This window comes from Microcebus murinus, chromosome 18, assembly GCF_040939455.1.
Source record: "Microcebus murinus isolate Inina chromosome 18, M.murinus_Inina_mat1.0, whole genome shotgun sequence".
Classification (NCBI taxonomy): Eukaryota; Metazoa; Chordata; class Mammalia; order Primates; family Cheirogaleidae; genus Microcebus; species Microcebus murinus.
The window spans coordinates 21,425,836-21,445,252 of record NC_134121.1 but is presented as its reverse complement, the minus strand read 5'-3'; the positions used below and the strand labels follow the sequence as shown (position 1 = coordinate 21,445,252).

General features: G+C 39.8%; 1 protein-coding gene and 1 pseudogene across 4 annotated transcripts in view; one reads left to right on the top strand and one right to left on the bottom strand.

The window, feature by feature from the left end:
• The window catches only part of SSH2 (slingshot protein phosphatase 2), a 259,485-nt gene that overhangs the window by 36,194 nt on the left and 203,874 nt on the right, over nucleotides 1-19,417 (bottom strand). For 2 of the 4 annotated variants that reach the window (XM_012740621.3, XM_012740623.2), the window contains 5 exons: nucleotides 12,229-12,297; nucleotides 11,376-11,441; nucleotides 6,718-6,912; nucleotides 2,758-2,851; nucleotides 2,494-2,622 (listed from right to left, as the gene is read on the bottom strand). In XM_012740621.3, the coding sequence (XP_012596075.2) occupies nucleotides 2,494-2,622; nucleotides 2,758-2,851; nucleotides 6,718-6,912; nucleotides 11,376-11,441; nucleotides 12,229-12,297 (553 nt within the window). Of the gene's footprint in view, nucleotides 1-2,493; nucleotides 2,623-2,757; nucleotides 2,852-6,717; nucleotides 8,633-10,498; nucleotides 10,500-11,375; nucleotides 11,442-12,228; nucleotides 12,298-19,417 lie in introns of those variants that run through there. The other 2 variants (XM_012740622.3, XM_020280810.2) reach the window with 2 other exon arrangements.
• Nucleotides 12,519-14,021, top strand: LOC105857900 (mitochondrial import receptor subunit TOM40B pseudogene; annotated as a pseudogene).

Below are 19,417 nucleotides of genomic sequence, written 5' to 3'. Positions count from 1 at the left end.
CCAGCTACTCAGGAGGCTGAGGCAGAAGGATTGCTTGAGCCCAGGAGTTTGAGGTTGTTGTGAGCTAGGCTGACACCACGGCACTTACTCTAGCCCAGGCAACAGAGTGAGACTCTGTCTCAAAAAAAAAAAAAAAAAAAAGTAAAAATGACTGGAAGGCAATATCATATAACAAATGGAACAGTGATTACCTGTCTTGGTGATGACTAAATGTAATAATTTATTGTCTTCTAACATCTTCTACAATGGACACAACTTATTTTGTAGTGAGAAAAAAATTCAGAAGAATATGCCTGAAATCACAGGATGAATCTACTGGTACAAATACCCAAATGCATTTGTAGTTGATTAGGGAAATTAAATTTCAGGGGGATTAGATTGTTCTTTCTGCTTAGAGTACTATTAAAATTTGCTTATATGCCCTAAAATATATCATTTGAGAGGAGGGTAGTTTTTGAGTGGGTGGCATCAGAGACACAGGGAAGTATGCCTGAAATAACACAGGTTGATCAGTCAGAAATTAACTGTATTTGATTGATATTTATCATGTCTGTATTCTTTTAGGTGTTCAAATCCAAGTTCAATGGGAAAGTGACTTCCAAGTTTGCAGCTTTGGTCATTTTCTAACATGAGCTCTTTTTGGCTATAGGCATTTGCCCTTCATAAAAATTAGGCTATTCTCTTGGTGCTCTTGGCTAGGAAGAAAAAAGAGGAAAAAAGAAACAAACAAAAAAGAAAACAAAATTAGGCTACATGGAGGCAGTTGAGGGCGCAACCTACTTGAATGAATGATTCATAAGTTTTCTACAGATAACAGAAAGATTCCTTCCGACAAACAAAAGCCAGATATATTTGAATCCCTGTGGAAATATACACAAGAAACAACAAGGCCAGGTGTCTTACAACGGAAAAGCCAATGAGAGTTTTGCTGTATGATTTATATCCAGAAATAGCAACACGTATCACATATTAGTCAAGTTAAAGTAATGGAAAAGAAGTTCCCCTCCCAGCACACAGCTTTTCATGAGTAATTTCATAGCTATATACCACTATGACTCACTCTAGAGACACATATACTCTAGAAAGTGTCAATGAGTTATTTCAGGGCATAAGCCTTCAATGACACAAAGATTGCCACATGAAATAAACTCTTGAATATTCAGAGTGAGGTGATCCAGTTTAGTCAGTTCCTGTACATTTATTCCTTTTCTTTCCTGTTTCTCAGCTTCTAATCATTTCACAGTTCACAAATGTCCTTGCCAGAGAAAGGAAGTGAAATTCAAACTAATCGATTTAATTCCTCGTTAGTCTTTTTGGCCAAAGAGTGTTGAAGTGGACACAAAACAAGATCTTGGCATTTTCCAATGATTTTAATTATCCTTGTTAACCTTGCTCCCACTACTGGGTAGAGATAAAATCTAGAACTCTTTAACATATGAGAGAAAAGGATTTTAGAAGCTTTTCCCAGTCCATCTGTCAGAGAGGTCTCCTTGGGCTAATTACAAGGTCACTGAATGTTCAGGAACCATGAGGAACAATTTTTAGTCCCTAACTTTTTGGTAATCACAGAAGTATTGGGATACTCAAAATGTAGCTAGAGGTTTCTAAAAGTCCAGTAGTCTCTGTCTCTCGGTTATAAGTAGCTCTTGCTTGCTCTCCTCAGATATATCAGATCTTAGACACATTTGGTAGATTTGAAAGAGTGACATTAAAGGATCATACAATTTGGATACACTCTATAAAACTAGTGTGGACTGGTATGGTTTTTAATGTAAGTATTATGAGAAGTAGATAAAATATTTAACAACCTAGGGGAAGAAAAGCTTGATTTGTAGCATTTGCTAATTTGCTTGGTGTTAATATTCCCACCATAATAAGTTTGTGTTTTTTGAGGGGCAGGAGGGAAGACAGAGTCTCACTCTGTTCCCCAGGCTAAAAGCCTGGAGTGCAGAGGCCTGATTATAGGTCATTGTATCCTTGAACTCCAGGGCTCAAACAATCCTTTTACCTTAGCCTCTCAAGTAGCTCCGACTACAGGCACATGTCACCATGCCTGGTTTATTTTGTGTTTGGAAGAGATGGGGGTCTTGCCATGTTGCCCATGGCTGGTCTCGAATTCCTGGCCTCAAGAGATTCTCCTGCCTCCACCTCCCAACGTGCTGGGATTACAGGTGTGAGCCACCATGCCAGGCTCCCACCACAATAAATTTTAATCCATGAGCTTTATGTTACCAAATGAAAATTTGGGAAGAAATGAGCAGTAGTACACCATTACATAACATTTCCACCATACAATAGATGCGAATAATCTTAACAGCACAGATAATATTAAAATTGATAAAATAATTAAGAAGTAATATGGTTTAAGTACTTATTACCTTTGTTTTTAATGTAAGTTACATTTTATTTAAATATAATAAAATTTAACAGTGCCATCCATGATTGCATATGGGTTAGCTTCAAGATATCACTTAAAGTGGCCATACAACTTACCAAGAACACATGCTCAAATATTTGTGTAGGGCTATCCATCTGACCGAGGATCACTATCATTTCATTATCTATAAATTCCTTGAATTCCCGCAAGTTGCACACCATTTGCATTTCCAACTCTGTTCGGATCTGAAACAAAGATGACATATTGTACTAACCTCTGTAAAGTCGTTCTGTACTTTCAACCATGCACAATTTTTTAGCCCCATACGTATTGTTATCCCACTCCTAGCCTTGGAACAATGAGGACTCAAGGTCTCCTACCTCTTTAGATGTAATGTTCTCCAAATCCTTCTGCATCATAATCTCCCTTAATTTGGTTTTAATTAGCCTTTCTGTTCGCTCACGTTCAGTTGGTCTGAGAAGAGAAAAATGGTACTTTCTCTTAAGCAGGAATTTGACTAAGTTAATAAATGTACCATTTGATTATGTTTCCAATTTGGCAAACCCTCCCTCTATTACCCTCAAATTTATATTGTAGAGGTATAGCAAAAGAAAATTATATTTTTAAAGGCTTATTTTCAGAATGTACAGAATGTAAACATGTAGAAACTATTACTTGAAGAGGTTATAAGTGTCTAAAAGTCCTTAAATACATTCATTTGAAGGAGCAGAGACAAATTGGGTATACTGAGTATAATACTTTAATGGGGGACCATATTCATACTTTTACCTTCAAGTACCTCTGAGTATCACTTAATGAACTAGCATATCAAGCTAGGCAGACCAGTGGTATGCCTCATTATGGAATTGGGTCTTCTCTGTAGCTTAAAAGGCCACCCTATGCTGATTATTTGTTGTTGTGGTTCTAGAAAATGAGAAAACGGAAAAATGGGAAGGGTGATCTTGCCTTCTTCAGTAAGGCAAACTCTCTCACAAAATGGGTTGCAGGCATCAACTATCTAGAGTCCTTCCATCCAGGATGCTTTCCCTTTCATAACAACTTTCACAATATCTCTGTGAAACTGTTAACCTCACTTTACAGATAAAGGAAACAAACAGCTGAAAAGTTAAATGACATGCTGATAACCACACTGGCAAGAGAACCAGAACTCTCAGGATAGCCTAAGACTCTACCTTCAGGATTATGTTGCTTCTCCTAGTTTTCTATTCTCTTATAAATAAAATTACCCACTGAACTTTAATATGAAATCCAACTAGGCAGAGCTGACTCTCCAGTTACTAGAAAGGTATTGGTTCAATGTAAGTGAATGCTTCCCTCTAAAAACATTATTTCATATTATGCAGCATTTGAGTGAGGCTGACAGACAGCACTTTCTATCTCATCTTTCCCTGTTACCTACTCAAGAAAGGTATCTGCTCTGTACCTCCTTATTTGGAGATGGAAATGGACTAAGCCTTCAGGCATCCTGCCTGCCCTTGCTGCCTACAGCCTTATCGCTGGCTGCAAAAATAGCTTCGGTAATTTCCAAAGATGGCTGCTCTAACCCCACAACCTTGGGGCTCCCCATCAGTTGGGCTCTTAGTTTCTTATAAACCCTACAGAATATAGCTAATACCCGTGCTATTTCCCTTCAATCAGCCAAGGCATCCCTGTATTGACTAGGACTAAAATTCTTATTCATGCTTCCTTTTCCCTAGATACAGGTAATGGTAGAAAGTAAATGTATCATTTCAGTCTTCCATTAAAAAGAAACACTGGTAAAAAGCAATCTTAGCACCTGAGTGCATGGATTAGCTTCCCTAGTTTCTAAGCAATCTTTCCCTCAATCCCTCACACTTGTTTGAGACACAATGGTTTGGGAGCAGGCAGATCTAGGTTTTAATCCCAGACCAGCTACTTACTGGTGGTGTGACTTTGAACAAGTTTTTTCTCTTCCCTAAGCCTGTTTTCTTTTCTGTAAAACAAGGACAGGAATAATACTTGTCTCAAGATATTCTTTTTTTTTTTTTTAAGAGACAGGGTCTTGCTCTGTCACTCAGGCTAGAGTACAGTGGCCCAATCATAGCCCATTGGATTCTTGAACTCCTGGGCTCAAACGATCCTCCTGCCTCAGTCTCCCACAGTGCTGGGACTACAGGCGTGTGCCACCATGGCTGGCCTCATGAGATTCTTAGAGTTAAATGAGATACTATGTATAAAATGCCTGGCATAGCATCTGATGTACACTGGGGGCACCACATATATATATATTCCCTTCTTCTCTCACCCTTCCTTGGATTTCAAAATATAAACTATTCATAGTTGAGCACTTAAGTCCACTTTGGCACACATTCTCCCTATATTCGCAGCATTCTTTTATAGGCTTTTCTAGTCAACTTCGGGAGGAAGAAGGAATGGAAAAACCATTACAACATACAAACACAGCTTTTCCTCTTGATTTCGCTGGAGAAAAATTTGGAAAATACAAAAAAATAGAAAGAAAATGAAAATCACTGAAAATTCCTGTACCCAGAGATAATTATTATTAATAATACTGTGGCCTACAGTTTCCACGTAGTCTTTTTGTATAATAGATAGACATCCACCTATTAAATATATCTTAAAATTGGAGTTATATTGTACATACTAAAAACTAACATTTAATGAGCTTCTACCATATATGCCAAGGACTATTTTATGTTTTTTTGCTTAGGGATGTAGAGAGGTTATGAAGAATTTTATTTTTCTGTGTGTGTGCTTGTGTGGTTTCCAAATCTTCTCTAATAAAAACAGAAAAAATCAGAAGAGTTTTCTGTCTTTCATGTAAGTCTCGTTTAAAATGTGCTTTTCTGAGTTAGATGAGACATCCATTCCTCTGAAATACATCAACCAGCGGTAACCCATGAAGTCACCAATAAAATTTCCCATGAATCCTTATCACTTTAGTTGCTGTGAGATCTTGAAAGAGCAGGGTTACTGAAAAGGAGGTCTTAGCACAAATAATACCCTATTCAAAGAAGATTCCATTGCTTTCTTGATTGTTCCTTTCACACAATTCTTAGAAATTTCACCTTTTCTTGTCAAATGCATTTATTAGATTATTATCTAAATTACATCTTTAACACATCTAACTGCCATGTGAGTTGTATTTAAATCACACTAGTTTTGAGCCTGGGGCCTCATGAAGCATACGTAACCACAGTTGGTTCATGAAAATCTTACTTGTTGATGTTCTTCTTCTTATAATTAATACTGACAATTGCATATAACTCACACACAGAAAATAAAAATAACAAATTTTTCATTAAATTAGAAAGGATCCTTTTGTTTTAAAAGTTTTATTATATTTTTGTAATAAAATTTTCACTGTGGCACCAAGGAAAAATAACATTTTTTTTTCTAGTGTGGCAGTCAATGTGCTTAAAAAAAAAAATCATGAAATGTTTTGGCACGACTTTAGGAATCAGAGGGAGAATCCTATTTGTAAGGTCAGACAGTAAGCAGCTACTCTTCTTTCCCAGTTGTAGAATACCTTGGAATGAAGAAAGATCAACTCAGAGCAAAATAAACCACCTGATTAATTGCCAAAGCAGGAACCAAGCGTAAAAAAATTTCCAAAATAGTCACACAAAAGTTTTGACACATAGACCAAAAAGGAGATAAACATCTACTCCACACCTTAGACCTTTATCTGGCTCATAGTACATTAGGGAGATTAAATAAAATCTTATTGACAAGGATTTTATAAGACAAAGATAGAGCAGAGTTAAGATACCTGAATGATAAAATATTTAAAAAAATTTTTTTTAAACTTTAAAAGTAGCTTGACCACTTAGGCATTCTTTTAAATTAACTGGAAGCATCTTGTTTTCTTAAGCATTACAAACATCTCTCTAAAAGCTTTTCTATGTCATTAATTTGCTTACCAAATGCTTCTTTCACAAATCGTGCAAATGCAAACCTCAGCCTAACTCCTTTAAACTTAACTTTCAAACTAGTGGAATCTGAATAATGGAATTTTATGGTATTGCATTTCTTTTTTTAAATTTTCTTAATTTATTTTTTCTTTTTTGTCTTACTTTTTTTTCTTTTTTTCTTTTGGTATTGCATTTCTTGACTACGAAAACTCTATTGTGCCCAGGAGTGAAACTCCTCAGGCCTTTGCAGGCAACAGAAAGAACAGGATTCTTTATCTGTGGCAGGTATGTTGTGTAGACAATGACTAACATCATTAGGTAAGATTAATTTCCCAAGAGAAGAGATTAGGTAGGAACATGCTTCCTATGACTCCCTAGGATACAACAGAGAGGACTTCCATAATCCTTAGCAAACTGACTTACATGTCGGTGAAGAGAGTTGGCGAGTCGGGCCGATGGGACTGCACATCCTGCATAGCATTCCATTCATTGACTGAGGATTGATCTGAGTTGATATGGCTCTCATAATAACTCACCCAGGTGAGAAAGAGGCTGCCTGGGTAGTAGTTATGCATTCTGGCCACTTCACAAGCCTTGTGTAAACTCTGTAGGGCAGACCTGAAAGATATGCTGGGAAATGAGCACCATAGCACTGTGGGGTACCAAAAGGCCAATAATAATCCATGTGTATCCCAGACTCTTCTAATTTTTAAATTCTATAAAATTGACCTCTAGAAAATCTACACCTTGAAATTCAAGGTTCTCCAATCTGATTATAGCAGCAATAGACTAGACATTTCCTGAAGATATGATGCATCATTAACGTAGAGGGGAGGGAAAGGGAGAAAGGAGAACTGACAACTCACCAGTAGGAAAAAAAAAAGGTTCGGGTACCTATGGAACTCATGATCCTATAGTTGTGGTGGCTGTGTTTTATCATTAGAAAACTAAAGAGCTCAATATTTTACTATATTAAGATTTCCTTCCCTTAGCACAGAATCATGTTACAGCACACATTCTCTATGACTTTTAGAGGCTCAAAAATCACATAGATAAAGGTCCTTAAGCCTTGACGGCATGTCCTTTAATGTGCAAGAAGTACTGATCTAATGAAGTTTTCCATTCTTGCTGCCTTAGCCTCCTAGTCTCTTTAAACCATTTATTTCTACGCAGGAGCTACTTTCTAAGAACAGCTCGGGTTATTCTGAGACTAAACCTTTGACTCTAAACTCAGGAACCCAAGAAGGGTAAACAGAACTGAAGAGTACCTTTTTGGTTATATACTTGGGAAAAGCTTAAACCAGAAATGCTAGGAAGTTATACAACTAAAAGGACCTTTCTATGTTTTGTTTACTGAGGTAGCTAAAGTGCCTAAAAGAATGCCTAGTTCATATTTGGAGCTCAATTAGTGCTTGGTGAGTGAAATGTCTTATTAGCTATAAACTAACGTCTTTTTCCTAAGAGAAACAGATAGTATGAGAGAATTCTACAGTCAATTTATTTACATCTTTTTCTTAAATGCCCTTTTAAAAAATTTCCCCTCATCACAAAAGTGATCCACGCCCACATTAGAAAATGAGGGACCGCAGATAAAAAGCAAAAATATCCACTGTTAAGGTTTTAGTATAGTACAGGTCTTTCCACCAGTCATTTTGCCTCTGTATAGATTTATTTTTCTTTTCTTTTTATTTTTTTAGAGACAGGGTCTTGCTCTCTTGCCCAGGATGGAGGGCAGTGGCCTGATTTAACTCATTGTAACCTCAATCTCCTGGACTCAAGTAACCCTCAGCCTCCCAAGTAGCTAGGACTACTAGTGCACCCCACCATACCTGGCTAAATTTTTTTTTTTTGTAGAGTTGGGGTCTTGTCATGTTACCCAGGCTTGTCTCCAACTCCTAGCCTCAAGCGATCCTCCTACCTTGGTCTCTCAAAGTGCTGGGAATGCATAGATGTTTAATAAACAAAGATATGACCATATTCTGGTATACCCTTTATAACGTTTCCTTTATAATACTTTGCAGCCTGTCACCAACATCTTTACATGTCAATATTCAACTAGATCATTTTTCATTATTGCATAATATTCAATAATAGATATATCATAATTTAACTAATTCCTATTTTTTAGACATTTAAATTGTTTTTCATTCTTTGCTATCATTAGAACATTGACAAAATTCTTACAGCTAAAATCTTTGCACACACCCATGGCTATAACCTTAGGATAAATTCTTGGGAGAATACTAGGTCAAAGGCCATGGAAAATGATAAGGCATACTGGAGTTCATTCTTCCACCAACAGTACAAGGTAGCGTCTGTTCTTTGAATCCTTGTCAATCTCATATAATAATTTAAATTTAATACTGTAAATAAAAAATTTTTCTGCTAATTTCATAAGGGAAAATTGTACCAGTCCATTTTTATTAGGAAAACAGATTTTTCCTTAAAACAAACTTACAGAATCTTTTAAAAATGCCTGGGATTGGGGGAGGAAAAAAAAGAAGAAAAAAGCTTTCTATTACTTAAAGTAAGCCAAATTCTCAGAGCAAATTTCCATTACAATATACAGATTCAACTGAAATTTGAATTTCAATTCAAATTGGTAAGGGCCAGCTTAGTGTAATGTATGGGATGCTCAAGGCATGTTCTCTTCATCTAGGAAACACATGCTTCAAAAACATATGCCACAGAGCCTGGCACAACTGCCTTAAAATACACTCACAGCCTAGTCAACCCTCACACAGTTTAGGTGCACAGGAGTGGGAGGCTGTAGTAACTATTTTCCTGTGAAGGAAACACCTGGTCTAAAAGCTGCTTTGATCTATATATCATCTATTTTTTTTTTCCTGTGGCTTTTCAATTCACTATTTACTCCCCATGAGGTATGCCAAAAAAGTTCATTCTGTGATAAGCTAACAGAGTTCAGACTAGTCAGTTTACTTTAGAACATCAAAGCTTGATCTAAAGTTATAACTTGAATTAAGACTGCCTGTACTTCTCCCCCAAACATACCTGAAAACACTGCTGTTTATGGTACTTACAGCTGCTTGGTTTTACTTGATACCTGGTAATAGATAAGTCAGTTGCCTTTAACTGAGCCTTAGTCAAAGAAGATCATAAGTTTTTCTATGAGAAATTTACCTGTAAAATATGCCCTAAATCTAAAAATCTGGTCTAAACACAAGACCTGAAACTCTGTCCTACCTCAGTTACTGCAGGAAACCATTAGACTTATGGTCCTTAAAAGGACTCATTGAGCTGCTAACAGGATAGTTAATTGTTCAGTGAGTCTTAAGACACTACCACCTCAATCCTGTTAATTCTGTTATTCAGGAGATTATCTCTCTAGAGTCCTTTTTAGGCTCTTTTATGTCTTATTTTGCTTGCCTTCTTCTGTCCATTTCACTCCTGAAGGGCACTTCTACAGAACAGGCAGCTGAATGAGAAACTGAAATTCAAATCCTTCACCTGTGGATGGATTTTGAATCATAGTCACATCATTCCCTGCTTATATTAGATCATTTTCTTTATAATCTGGAACAAGAGAATAACAGAATATAAGAAATATTCTCAGGCCAGTTATGTAATCTCTTCAAGCCTCAATTATCTCATCCATAATAAGGGTTGTTTTTTTTTTGAGACAGAGTTTCACTCTGTTGCCTGGGCTAGAGTGCCGTGGCATCAGCCTAGTTCACAGCAACCTCAAACTCCTGGGCTCAAGCGATCTTTCTGCCTCAGCCTCCTGAGTAGCTGGGACTACAGGCATGTGCCACCATGCCAGGCTAATTTTTTCTATATATATTAGTTGGCCAATTAATTTCTATTTTTTTTTAAGTAGAGATGGGGGGGGGTGTGTCTTTCTGTTGCTCAGGCTGGTTTTGAACTCCTGACCTTGAGCGATCCACCCACCTCGGCCTCCTAGAGTGCTAGGATTAAAGGCGTGAGCCACTGTGCCCAGCCAAGGGGTTTAATAACATTATTTGGGGGGGGGGGTGTCGGTGTGATGATTAAATTCAGGTAAAGCACCTGGCACAATGCCTAGCACAAAGTAAATAACCCCAAAGTGTCCATATACCAGCTGATGGTTATTAACAAATACAGTATTTTCTCTAGGCTTTATCTGCATTATGCAAATAGCCACCAGCAGTTTAAGTGAAAATTGATCTATCTAGAAAGTAATTCTGTCAATACTATCCCTGACTACCCTAAGAAATTTAAAGTTAGCTTGAGCATGCGTAAAACCTCGACTCTACCAAAAAAAAAAAAAAAAAAAAAGCCAGGCATGGTGGTACACCCCTATAATCCCAGGTACTGGGTAGGCTGAGGCAGGAAGATCACTTGAGCCCAGGAGTTTGAGGTTGCAATGAGCTATGATGAGACCACTGCACTGTTGCCTGGGTGACAAAGTGAGATCCTGCCCTAAAAAAAATTAAATGACAGCCGGGCGCGGTGGCTCACGCCTGTAATCCTAGCTCTCTGGGAGGCCGAGGTGGGCGGATTGCTCAAGGTCAGGAGTTCAAAACCAGCCTGAGCGAGACCCCGTCTCTACTATAAATAGAAAGAAATTAATTGGCCAACTGATATATATATAAAAAATTAGCCGGGCATGGTGGCGCATGCCTGTAGTCCCAGCTACTCGGGAGGCTGAGGCAGAAGGATTGCTTGAGCCCAGGAGTTTGAGGTTGCTGTGAGCTAGGCTGACGCCACGGCACTCACTCCAGCCTGGACAACGAAGCGAGACTCTGTCTCAAAAAAAAAAAAAAAAAAAATTAAATGACAAAAAAATGTGTACTATAAAACTCTGTTTCAACCAGCTATACGAAACATTAAGTCTCTTCCAGAGCCTAAGAATATTTCCAAATTTTACTTGTTCACTAATCCTGATGGCCTTCCACTGTAACAATTTGAATATTGCACTTCCAGATCATCTTTAACTATGATAGCGACGTAAACAGATCACACAATTTTATACACAGATCATACAACAGCATTTTCTTACTGAATTATACCATTTCAAATATTTCTCACAAAATAATTGCTTCATTAAACAACTTTTGTAGAGATATCAAAAGTCATCTTACCACATTGCCTGCACAGATACAGGTTTGAATATGTGAACTCTGTTATCTGTTGATACGCTGAACCCACTAAAGACAAAAAGAGAACAAGACAAAAATCCATAAATGAGGGGAAGTTATTTCAGTTGTGAGTTTCAAAGGATGTTTCCCAGACTAGCAACAGCTGGCTCAGTAGAAGGAATCATCAGGCACTTCATGCAGAAGTTAACTGGAGCATAAGACTTAACTGAAAAGCTTCAACAAATTATCTGATTTTATGTACTAGGCAAAATGCATGGATTCCCACATTAGAGTTAGAGAATTAAAAATGCAGTTTCCTAGCTGCAGCTTTGGTCAAGCTGTTCTGTGTATTTCTATTTGGAAGTCTTGTGGGTTCTTAGTAAACCTGACCCTGGTTTTATAAACTGGAGCAAACGTCTTGGTCTCTTGGGGACACATTCTAAAAACACCAGGAGGTGGGGGTGGGGAGTCATTGGAAGGAACTGGCACAGGAAAGGAGTTATACTGTAGGCTGACAGCTGGCAGTGGCAGCAAGAGGTTATTTGAAACAGGACATATCATCCTTTGGGAGAGTACTGCAATAGTCCCACATGCTCAGATTAAAGAGTGAGCCAACACATTAGTTCTTCTTTGTCTGGATTCCTAACATAGCCTAGGAGAACAGAAGTGAGAGACCCTGGCAAGTTGTATTTTTACTCTACTTTACAAAACAGAAATTTAAAAGGACTCACTGAGCTGCTAACATGATAGTTCAGTTGGGCACACTGGACTTCCCTTACAGCTGAATCAATGGGCACTAAGATAGAACCCCCCCTCCCCAGCTTTCTGTAGGAGAATAAAAAGGAAAAGCTCTTACCCATCACCATCCAAATGAATTAGAGTGTCACTCCAGAGAGGCAGGACTAAGCCCATGGTACAAGTGCTACTGTAAGACAAGAAATTGTCCATAAATTACTCCTGTTATTCTGGGAAGCAGTCTTTTGCTTATTAACTCTTTCAACACAAAAAATAAATCCCTAAGCTCTAAATTATAACATAAATGCTTTTATTTTTAATTTTTTTTTTTGAGACAGAGTCTCACTTTGTTGCCCAGGCTAGAGTGAATGCTGTAGCGCCAGCCTAGCTCACAGCAACCTCAAACTCCTGGGCTCAAGCAATCCTACTGTCTCAGCCTCCTGAGTAGCTGGGACTACAGGCATGTGCCACCATGCCCGGCTAATTTTTTTTTCCTATATATATTAGTTGGCCAATTAATTTCTTTCTATTTATAGTAGAGACGGGGTCTCGCACTTGCTCAGGCTGGTTTTGAACTCCTGACCTCGAGCAATCTTCCCGCCTCAGCCTCCCAAAGTGCTAGGATTACAGGCGTAACATAAATGTTAAAGTGGGAAAATTTTCCATCTTATTACTATTAATCCCATGTATGTCTCCAAGAGCTGCTTTAAAGAAATGGTTAGTTCCTTATATATTTATCAAAGAAAACTTATTGATGACTCAAGATTGCTGCTCCTATGAAGATGACCAGGGTGTGCCAAAGAGAAAGGGCAGCACAATGGTCTGATAAGGTCTAGTGTTGGACACCATGTGAAAGTTTCTAGAATTGGAAAGCTGGATGATGGGGAGGGGGACTCGTGGTGGGTAGAGGGAGCAACAGCATCCTTTCCCAGGCTGACCTCGGCCCTTCCCCATCCTCTGGACTAAAATGTGGAATACACTGGCCTGACACTGATGGGGACTTTGCTTAACCCTGGAAGCTTTGATGAGCTGGACTGGTATGCAAAGATGTATTCTCAGCACAGATGGAGGGAGTGAAGCGCACTGTTAACAAGGTTCTGAGCAGCTATTTCCAGGTGGCTCACACTGTACGAAAGTGCAGTGGGCTGGCCTCCACCTGGTCTATGCTGGGGACTGGCAGCTTAGCCCCACTGAGGTGTTCCCCACTGTGGTTGGTGACAGTGACAGCAGTGGCAGCCTTAATGCCCTGGTTCTGCTCCTCTTGGCAGAGCAGCTCCGAGCTAAGGCTGTCTTCCAGATGCAGCAGGCCAAGTTCCCGACATGGCAGTTTCATTGAGAGTGTCAGGGAGATGACTACACAGCCATTCTGACCCTAGGAAATCCTGACCTGATTGGGGAATTGGTGATCATGGTCCCTTACTTCCTGCAGAGCCTCACTCTTTGGCTAGTGCTGGGAGGAGAGCCAGTTTATCACTGGTGGCCGGGTAAAGAGGGGGTCAACTTGACAGTGGCTGGGAAATACTTGGCTGTATACTGGGTAGCTGCATTGAATATGGGACCAGGCAGAGGCCATGCGAGTGATTATCACAGGGCAAAGGAACAGGTTTAGGCTGGAGTGGAGTTTGAAGTAAACGCAAGGCTACATGTCACAACCTTTTCCTTTGGTTACCACCTGACTTTGCTCCAGGCCAACATGGTGTTTAGAGGCTTAGTGGATAGTAACTGGTGTGTAGGTGCTATGCTGGAGAAGAAGATGACCCCCCTTGCCTGTCACCCTTGCTCTTGGAGCCTTCCTTAATCTTAATCTGGTGCAACAGATTTCACTATGGCTTCAGCATCACTGTGGGCTGAGGTTGTCCCAGAGCCAGTCCCCACAGCAGCTGAAACCTGAGTCAGGTGCCCTAGGGTCAGAGACTAGGCCATTCTCCAGAGCCCACCTTGCTGGGTGACCTCTAGGTCCCAGGAGCAGAGAGGGGGACAGGACTATGCCTTCTTCAGAACTGGAACTGCCACAGGGACAGCTGATGAGGCAGTAGTTTGAGGCTCCAAACTCTACTACCAGCTCCACTATCATCTTCCCCATGCTCTGTGGCTCTGGACTAAGGGAAGAGGATTAAAAAGTAGGTTTAGCTAAATTTCTCTTTTGCCCCACTTCTTTCTTGATTTACCTTTAATCCTGCATGGGGGCCAGGCGCGGTGGCTCACGCCTGTAATCCTAGCACTCTGGGAGGCTGAGGCGGGTGGACCGCTTGAGGTCAGGAGTTCGAAATCAGCCTGAGCAAGAGCAAGACCCCATCTCTACTATAAATAGAAAGAAATTAATTGGCCAACTAATATATATAGAAAAAAAAATTAGCCTGGCATGGTGGCACATGCCTGTAGTCCCAGCTACTCGGGAGGCTGAGGCAGTAGGATTGCTTGAGCCCAGGAGTTTGAGGTTGCTGTGAGCTAGGCTGATGCCATGGTACTCACTCTAGCCTAGGCAACAAAGCGAGACTCTGTCTCAAAAAACCAAACAAAAAAATCCTGTATGGGATTATTAGTTTATCACCTTGTTTTCCATCCCAGAGCCTCCCAAGGCTGGGAAAGTAGAGCTGAAGGGATAAATCTCTGGCCTCAGAGAGCAGGGTCCACCCATTCCCAGAAGGAGCTTCTTTACCTCTCTTGGCTCTGAGGCTCCCTCCTTCTGCATCTTCTGTGATTCCAGAAAACAACCATATTCCCATGGTCACCCCCTGCTATCCCCAAGACTATAAGAAGAGGCAGTAATTGCTTTAGTCTTTCATCGCAACCACTGGGCTCCCTTTCTATTGGGCCCAATCTCTGGTCCCAGCATTTTTCTCTTTCTGGTCCACTGTGAGTCAGGTGAGCTAGGGAAGGGGACGAGCCTAAGCCTCAGCTACAGATCTCCTGGAGCAGGGGCATCATGGCACACAATCCCTGGATGCACTGGATTTGGTACCTGAATACATTGTTAATGCTCTGGAACTCAGCTAACAGGCCCAGCAGCTTTCTGTACAGAAACTTCTGAAGGAAGTAGTGGAGTTGCCAAGAAAACAGGAGGGTGAAAAAGGCAGCTGGGAGTCTTGCCTTGAGGCCCTAATCCCCTAACTGTCCCTCAGTGAAGCTAGGCCTGAACATTAGACAAAATTATGCTCTAGTATGACAAGTTCATCGAGGTCCCAAGGGACCCCCAAAGGATCTCTGTCTCATACTGTCTTCTTTTATCATGCCCAGTTTTTCCTAAACCCAGAGCTCTAATGGCCAAGTGTGAAGAAAGCCCCAGACTTAGCCAGAACTTCAACTATATGGCATTTTAGGGTCTGGCCTTCTTGAACAGGTTCTAGAAGGTGGGTATGTTCCATGATAGAAAGCATCCCCTTTCTGGCCATACTAGCTCATGAAAGAAGTGGTGTATACCTCAAAACCTGGAAAGATCATGGACTATTGAACCAGGAACTGGTTTTGGTCATGAAATTGTAAATGATCATAACGTCAAGGGAAATGAAAAATTAAAGGAATTGGCCCAATGGAAAGGGCAAGGAAGGGCCATAGGACAAGAGTGAACAAGATTCTTAAAAATCTGTTTAATCTGGAGAAGGTGGACTGACAAGGTGATGGATATCATCAATCTCAGGAATGTGATTATACAAAGCCTATGAGCTACTACTTTGCATCTCTACTGAATAAAAAAATATGGAAAAAAGTGAGATTAAAAAAAAAAAGAAAAAAAAAACTTATTGACTGAGCTTCCTACATTGCTACCTTGGTTGTCATCTCGAAAATGGCCACCATCTAAAAAATCCAGGCGATTGCTGCTGACTTGCATTTGGCAGGTCTCAGCCCAGGATACAGCATCCAATTCAACTCCAAGAATTAATTCTAATGCCAAGAACTACTGCTGGTTGCTGAAGAGCTTGGAATGTGTGATTTGCTCAATTCTAATTCTGAGGTTTACAAAGATTTATTAATTACTAGAACACACTCAATAGTCTAAAAGGGAAAGGGAATAAAATAAATGTAAAGAAGTAATTGTTAGCAGCTGAGATCAAATCAGAGAGACAAAATAGACACAATACAACCTAAATAAATACAATAGTCCTTGGTGACTGTGCACTGAACTAGCATTGCTGAAATGTAGAGTTAATAGGAATATCAACAACAACAAAAAAGGGTAGCCTTAGTACTAAAATATCATTTCAATCACATACACTAGCCCAGGAAGGAAACTGGCTTTGAGTTAACAGAACAGGTTGGTGTAGGAAGCCACAGACTCCTGATAGATCGTGTGCTCTATACAATATTTCTATGAACAACTGTAATCTACCTCAGATCACTGCCCCTTTCTCTCCTTAAGGCTGCCTGTTTTTTAAAAACCCTCTCGCCAGTCTCCCAAAGGCTGCTACACTTGCTCCATGCCAATGTATCTAGAAAGGCAGCACGGTGCTATGGAAAGAACCTTACACATGTGAGGTGGAACACTGCAGTGTGGTTAAGAACACGAGCTCTGGAGTCAGATGGGCTCTGGAACCTGGGTTCTGGCATTAACTGTAGGATCTTAGGCAAATTACTTAATTGCTTTGTACCCCAGTTTCTCCATCTGTAAAAACTAGGATGAAATATCTTCTTCTATGTCAAAAGATCTGGCTGGGTTTGATCTCTTTCAGTATTACAACTTCTTTTGACAAGTTATTTAACCTCTTCCTGCCTGAATTTCTTCATCTTACAATATAGATAACAAAACCTACCCTCACAGGGTTATTATAAAGACTTAAAATATTTATTATTTATTATTATTCTGTTTGAGACAGAGTTTCACTGTGTTGCCCTGGCTACAGTGCCATGGCGTCAGCCTGGCTCACAGCAACCTCCAATTCCTGGGCTCAAGCAATCCTCCTGCCTCAGCCTCCCGAGTAGCTGGGACTACAAGCATGCACCACCATGCCCGGCTAATTTTTTTGATGTATTTTTAGGTGGCCAATTAATTTCTTTCTATTTTTAGTAGAGACGGGGTCTCACTCTTCCTCAGGCTGGTTTCAAACTCCTGACCTTGAGCCATCCACCCCTTGGCCTCCCAGAGTGCTAGGATTAAGGCGTGAGCCACTTCGCCCGGCCTCAGACTTAAAATATTTAAAGTAAAACAATCTATGTGAATGCATTGTCCTATAAAACAAATCTTGAATATGAATCTGTAGTGGGTGCTCTAATACCTCTGACAGTGATTTGGGGGACTGGAGAAGCACTATGCAAATGCTTTGGAAACAACATGAGGAATACTAAGCTTTAACTGCTGGAGTCACTGCAGGGCTAAAGAAGGCCAGCTCTTAGTTGGGCTTTCCACTATACTTGCTGGCCTGGGCTACTCAATCCCCTCCCTAGTGATTTCAGAGTTCAGGAGATTCAAATCAAGACTGGAACATCTTTATTCACATTGTAATCCTGGACCCAAACACAGAGACAGAGCTAATTCCCTGAGTCCAAGAGCTAGTAAGATAGCTCCATCACAAGTTTTGTTGAGTAGATGAAGTGAGTGCACAAAAAATTTGTTTTGAAAATGGCTTCCCATGGTGAAGTAGGGTTATTTTTAGAGTAGCTTTTTGTTTTGTATTTAGTCAGTGCTTAGCCACGTTCCTAGCAACAAGTACAAGTTGGAGTATAAATATGAAGGGTTGATAGTCTACTAACAAATCGAGAAATTAAATAACCATAGAAGATACAGGTACTCCAAAAGAGTGTAATCTATGAGCTTATGACCAGATGCCAGTTAACCTTTGGACAAGTGACACTGATATATAGGAACCAGCATCACATTTTATAGCTACTTATTTTAGTAAATATTCAACCCATTCAATAAATATTTATTTAGTGCCTACTATGTATTAGACATTTCAAGGTGTTGGGGGTACAAAGAGAAATTAAAAAATAAAATGAAACCATGAAAGCTCTATTATTTTATAACTCAAAATATATCCAATGCATTTTATTTTATTTTTTTTTTTTTTTTTTGAGACTGAGTCTCACTTTGTTGTCCAGGCTAGAGTGAGTGCCGTGGCGTCAGCCTAGCTCACAGCAACCTCAAACTCCTGGGCTCAAGCGATCCTCCTGCCTCAGCCTCCCGAGTAGCTGGGACTACAGGCATGCGCCACCATGCCCGGCTAATTTTTTATATATATATCAGTTGGCCAATTAATTTCTTTCTATTTATAGTAGAGACGGGGTCTCGCTCTTGCTCAGGCTGGTTTTGAACTCCTGACCTTGAGCAATCCGCCCGCCTCGGCCTCCCAAGAGCTAGGATTACAGGCGTGAGCCACTCCAATGCATTTTAGAAACAAAGGTAATACTACTTATTTAAAAATGTACTAATTAAAATATAACACAATACTGGAAGAACTTGTAAATAGGTTAAATGAATTGGCTGTAACATATCTTAAAAACTACTTTGTACTTATTATAAACAATCTGGGTTCCACTTTAGCTTAATACTGTTTTGAAGCATTTAACATTTTCAGATACAAAATGATACAAATTCCTTCAACAGCAACTGAGATAGAAATGTTAGATTATCTGAGCACCAGTATTCTAAAGTGGGCATCACTTCTCTTACTGTCCAGGGCTCAATTCAAGCAGTGGATGTATGGGAATTTCATAATATCAAGTTTACCAAACAGAATGAAAACTAGTTTCTAGCTTTTCATGTCCCACTTTGCCTTCCATAAACTAAAATTTCCTTTGTTTAGTGGCACTTGTCTGATGATTCAGACAAGACTATTACAAAAGATAGATGAAGTTCACTGAGGATATATTACCGGACACCCATATTAACAAGCATTCTTTCTGGTAAAGTTTAGGACAATGTAAAAGAGATAAGATTGGACATATGATTGCTTACATTCTGGGTTAGGAGAATCTGCAGTTATTGTCCCTGTCTTTAGGGGAAGATTCAACTGAAGTTTCCATACAATTCCAGTTCCTGTTTTATAGGGTTTGCAAGGGAGGGGCCAGGGAGAACCAAACAAAGGAAATATGAGCTAGAGCAGTGCTGTCCAACTCAACTTTCTGCAATAATGGAAATGTTCTATACACGTACTGCCCAATATGGTAGCCATTAGCCACATATAGCTACTGAGTACTTGATATGTGGCTGCATATGACTAAGGAAAGTAAAAATTTAATTTTATCTAACTTCAATTTATTTAAATAGCCACATATGGTTAGTGGCTACCATACTGGACAGTACCAACCTAGAGAGATAAAATCCCAAATAAGGCTGGGTATGGTGGCTCACACCTGTAATCCTAGCACTTTGGGAG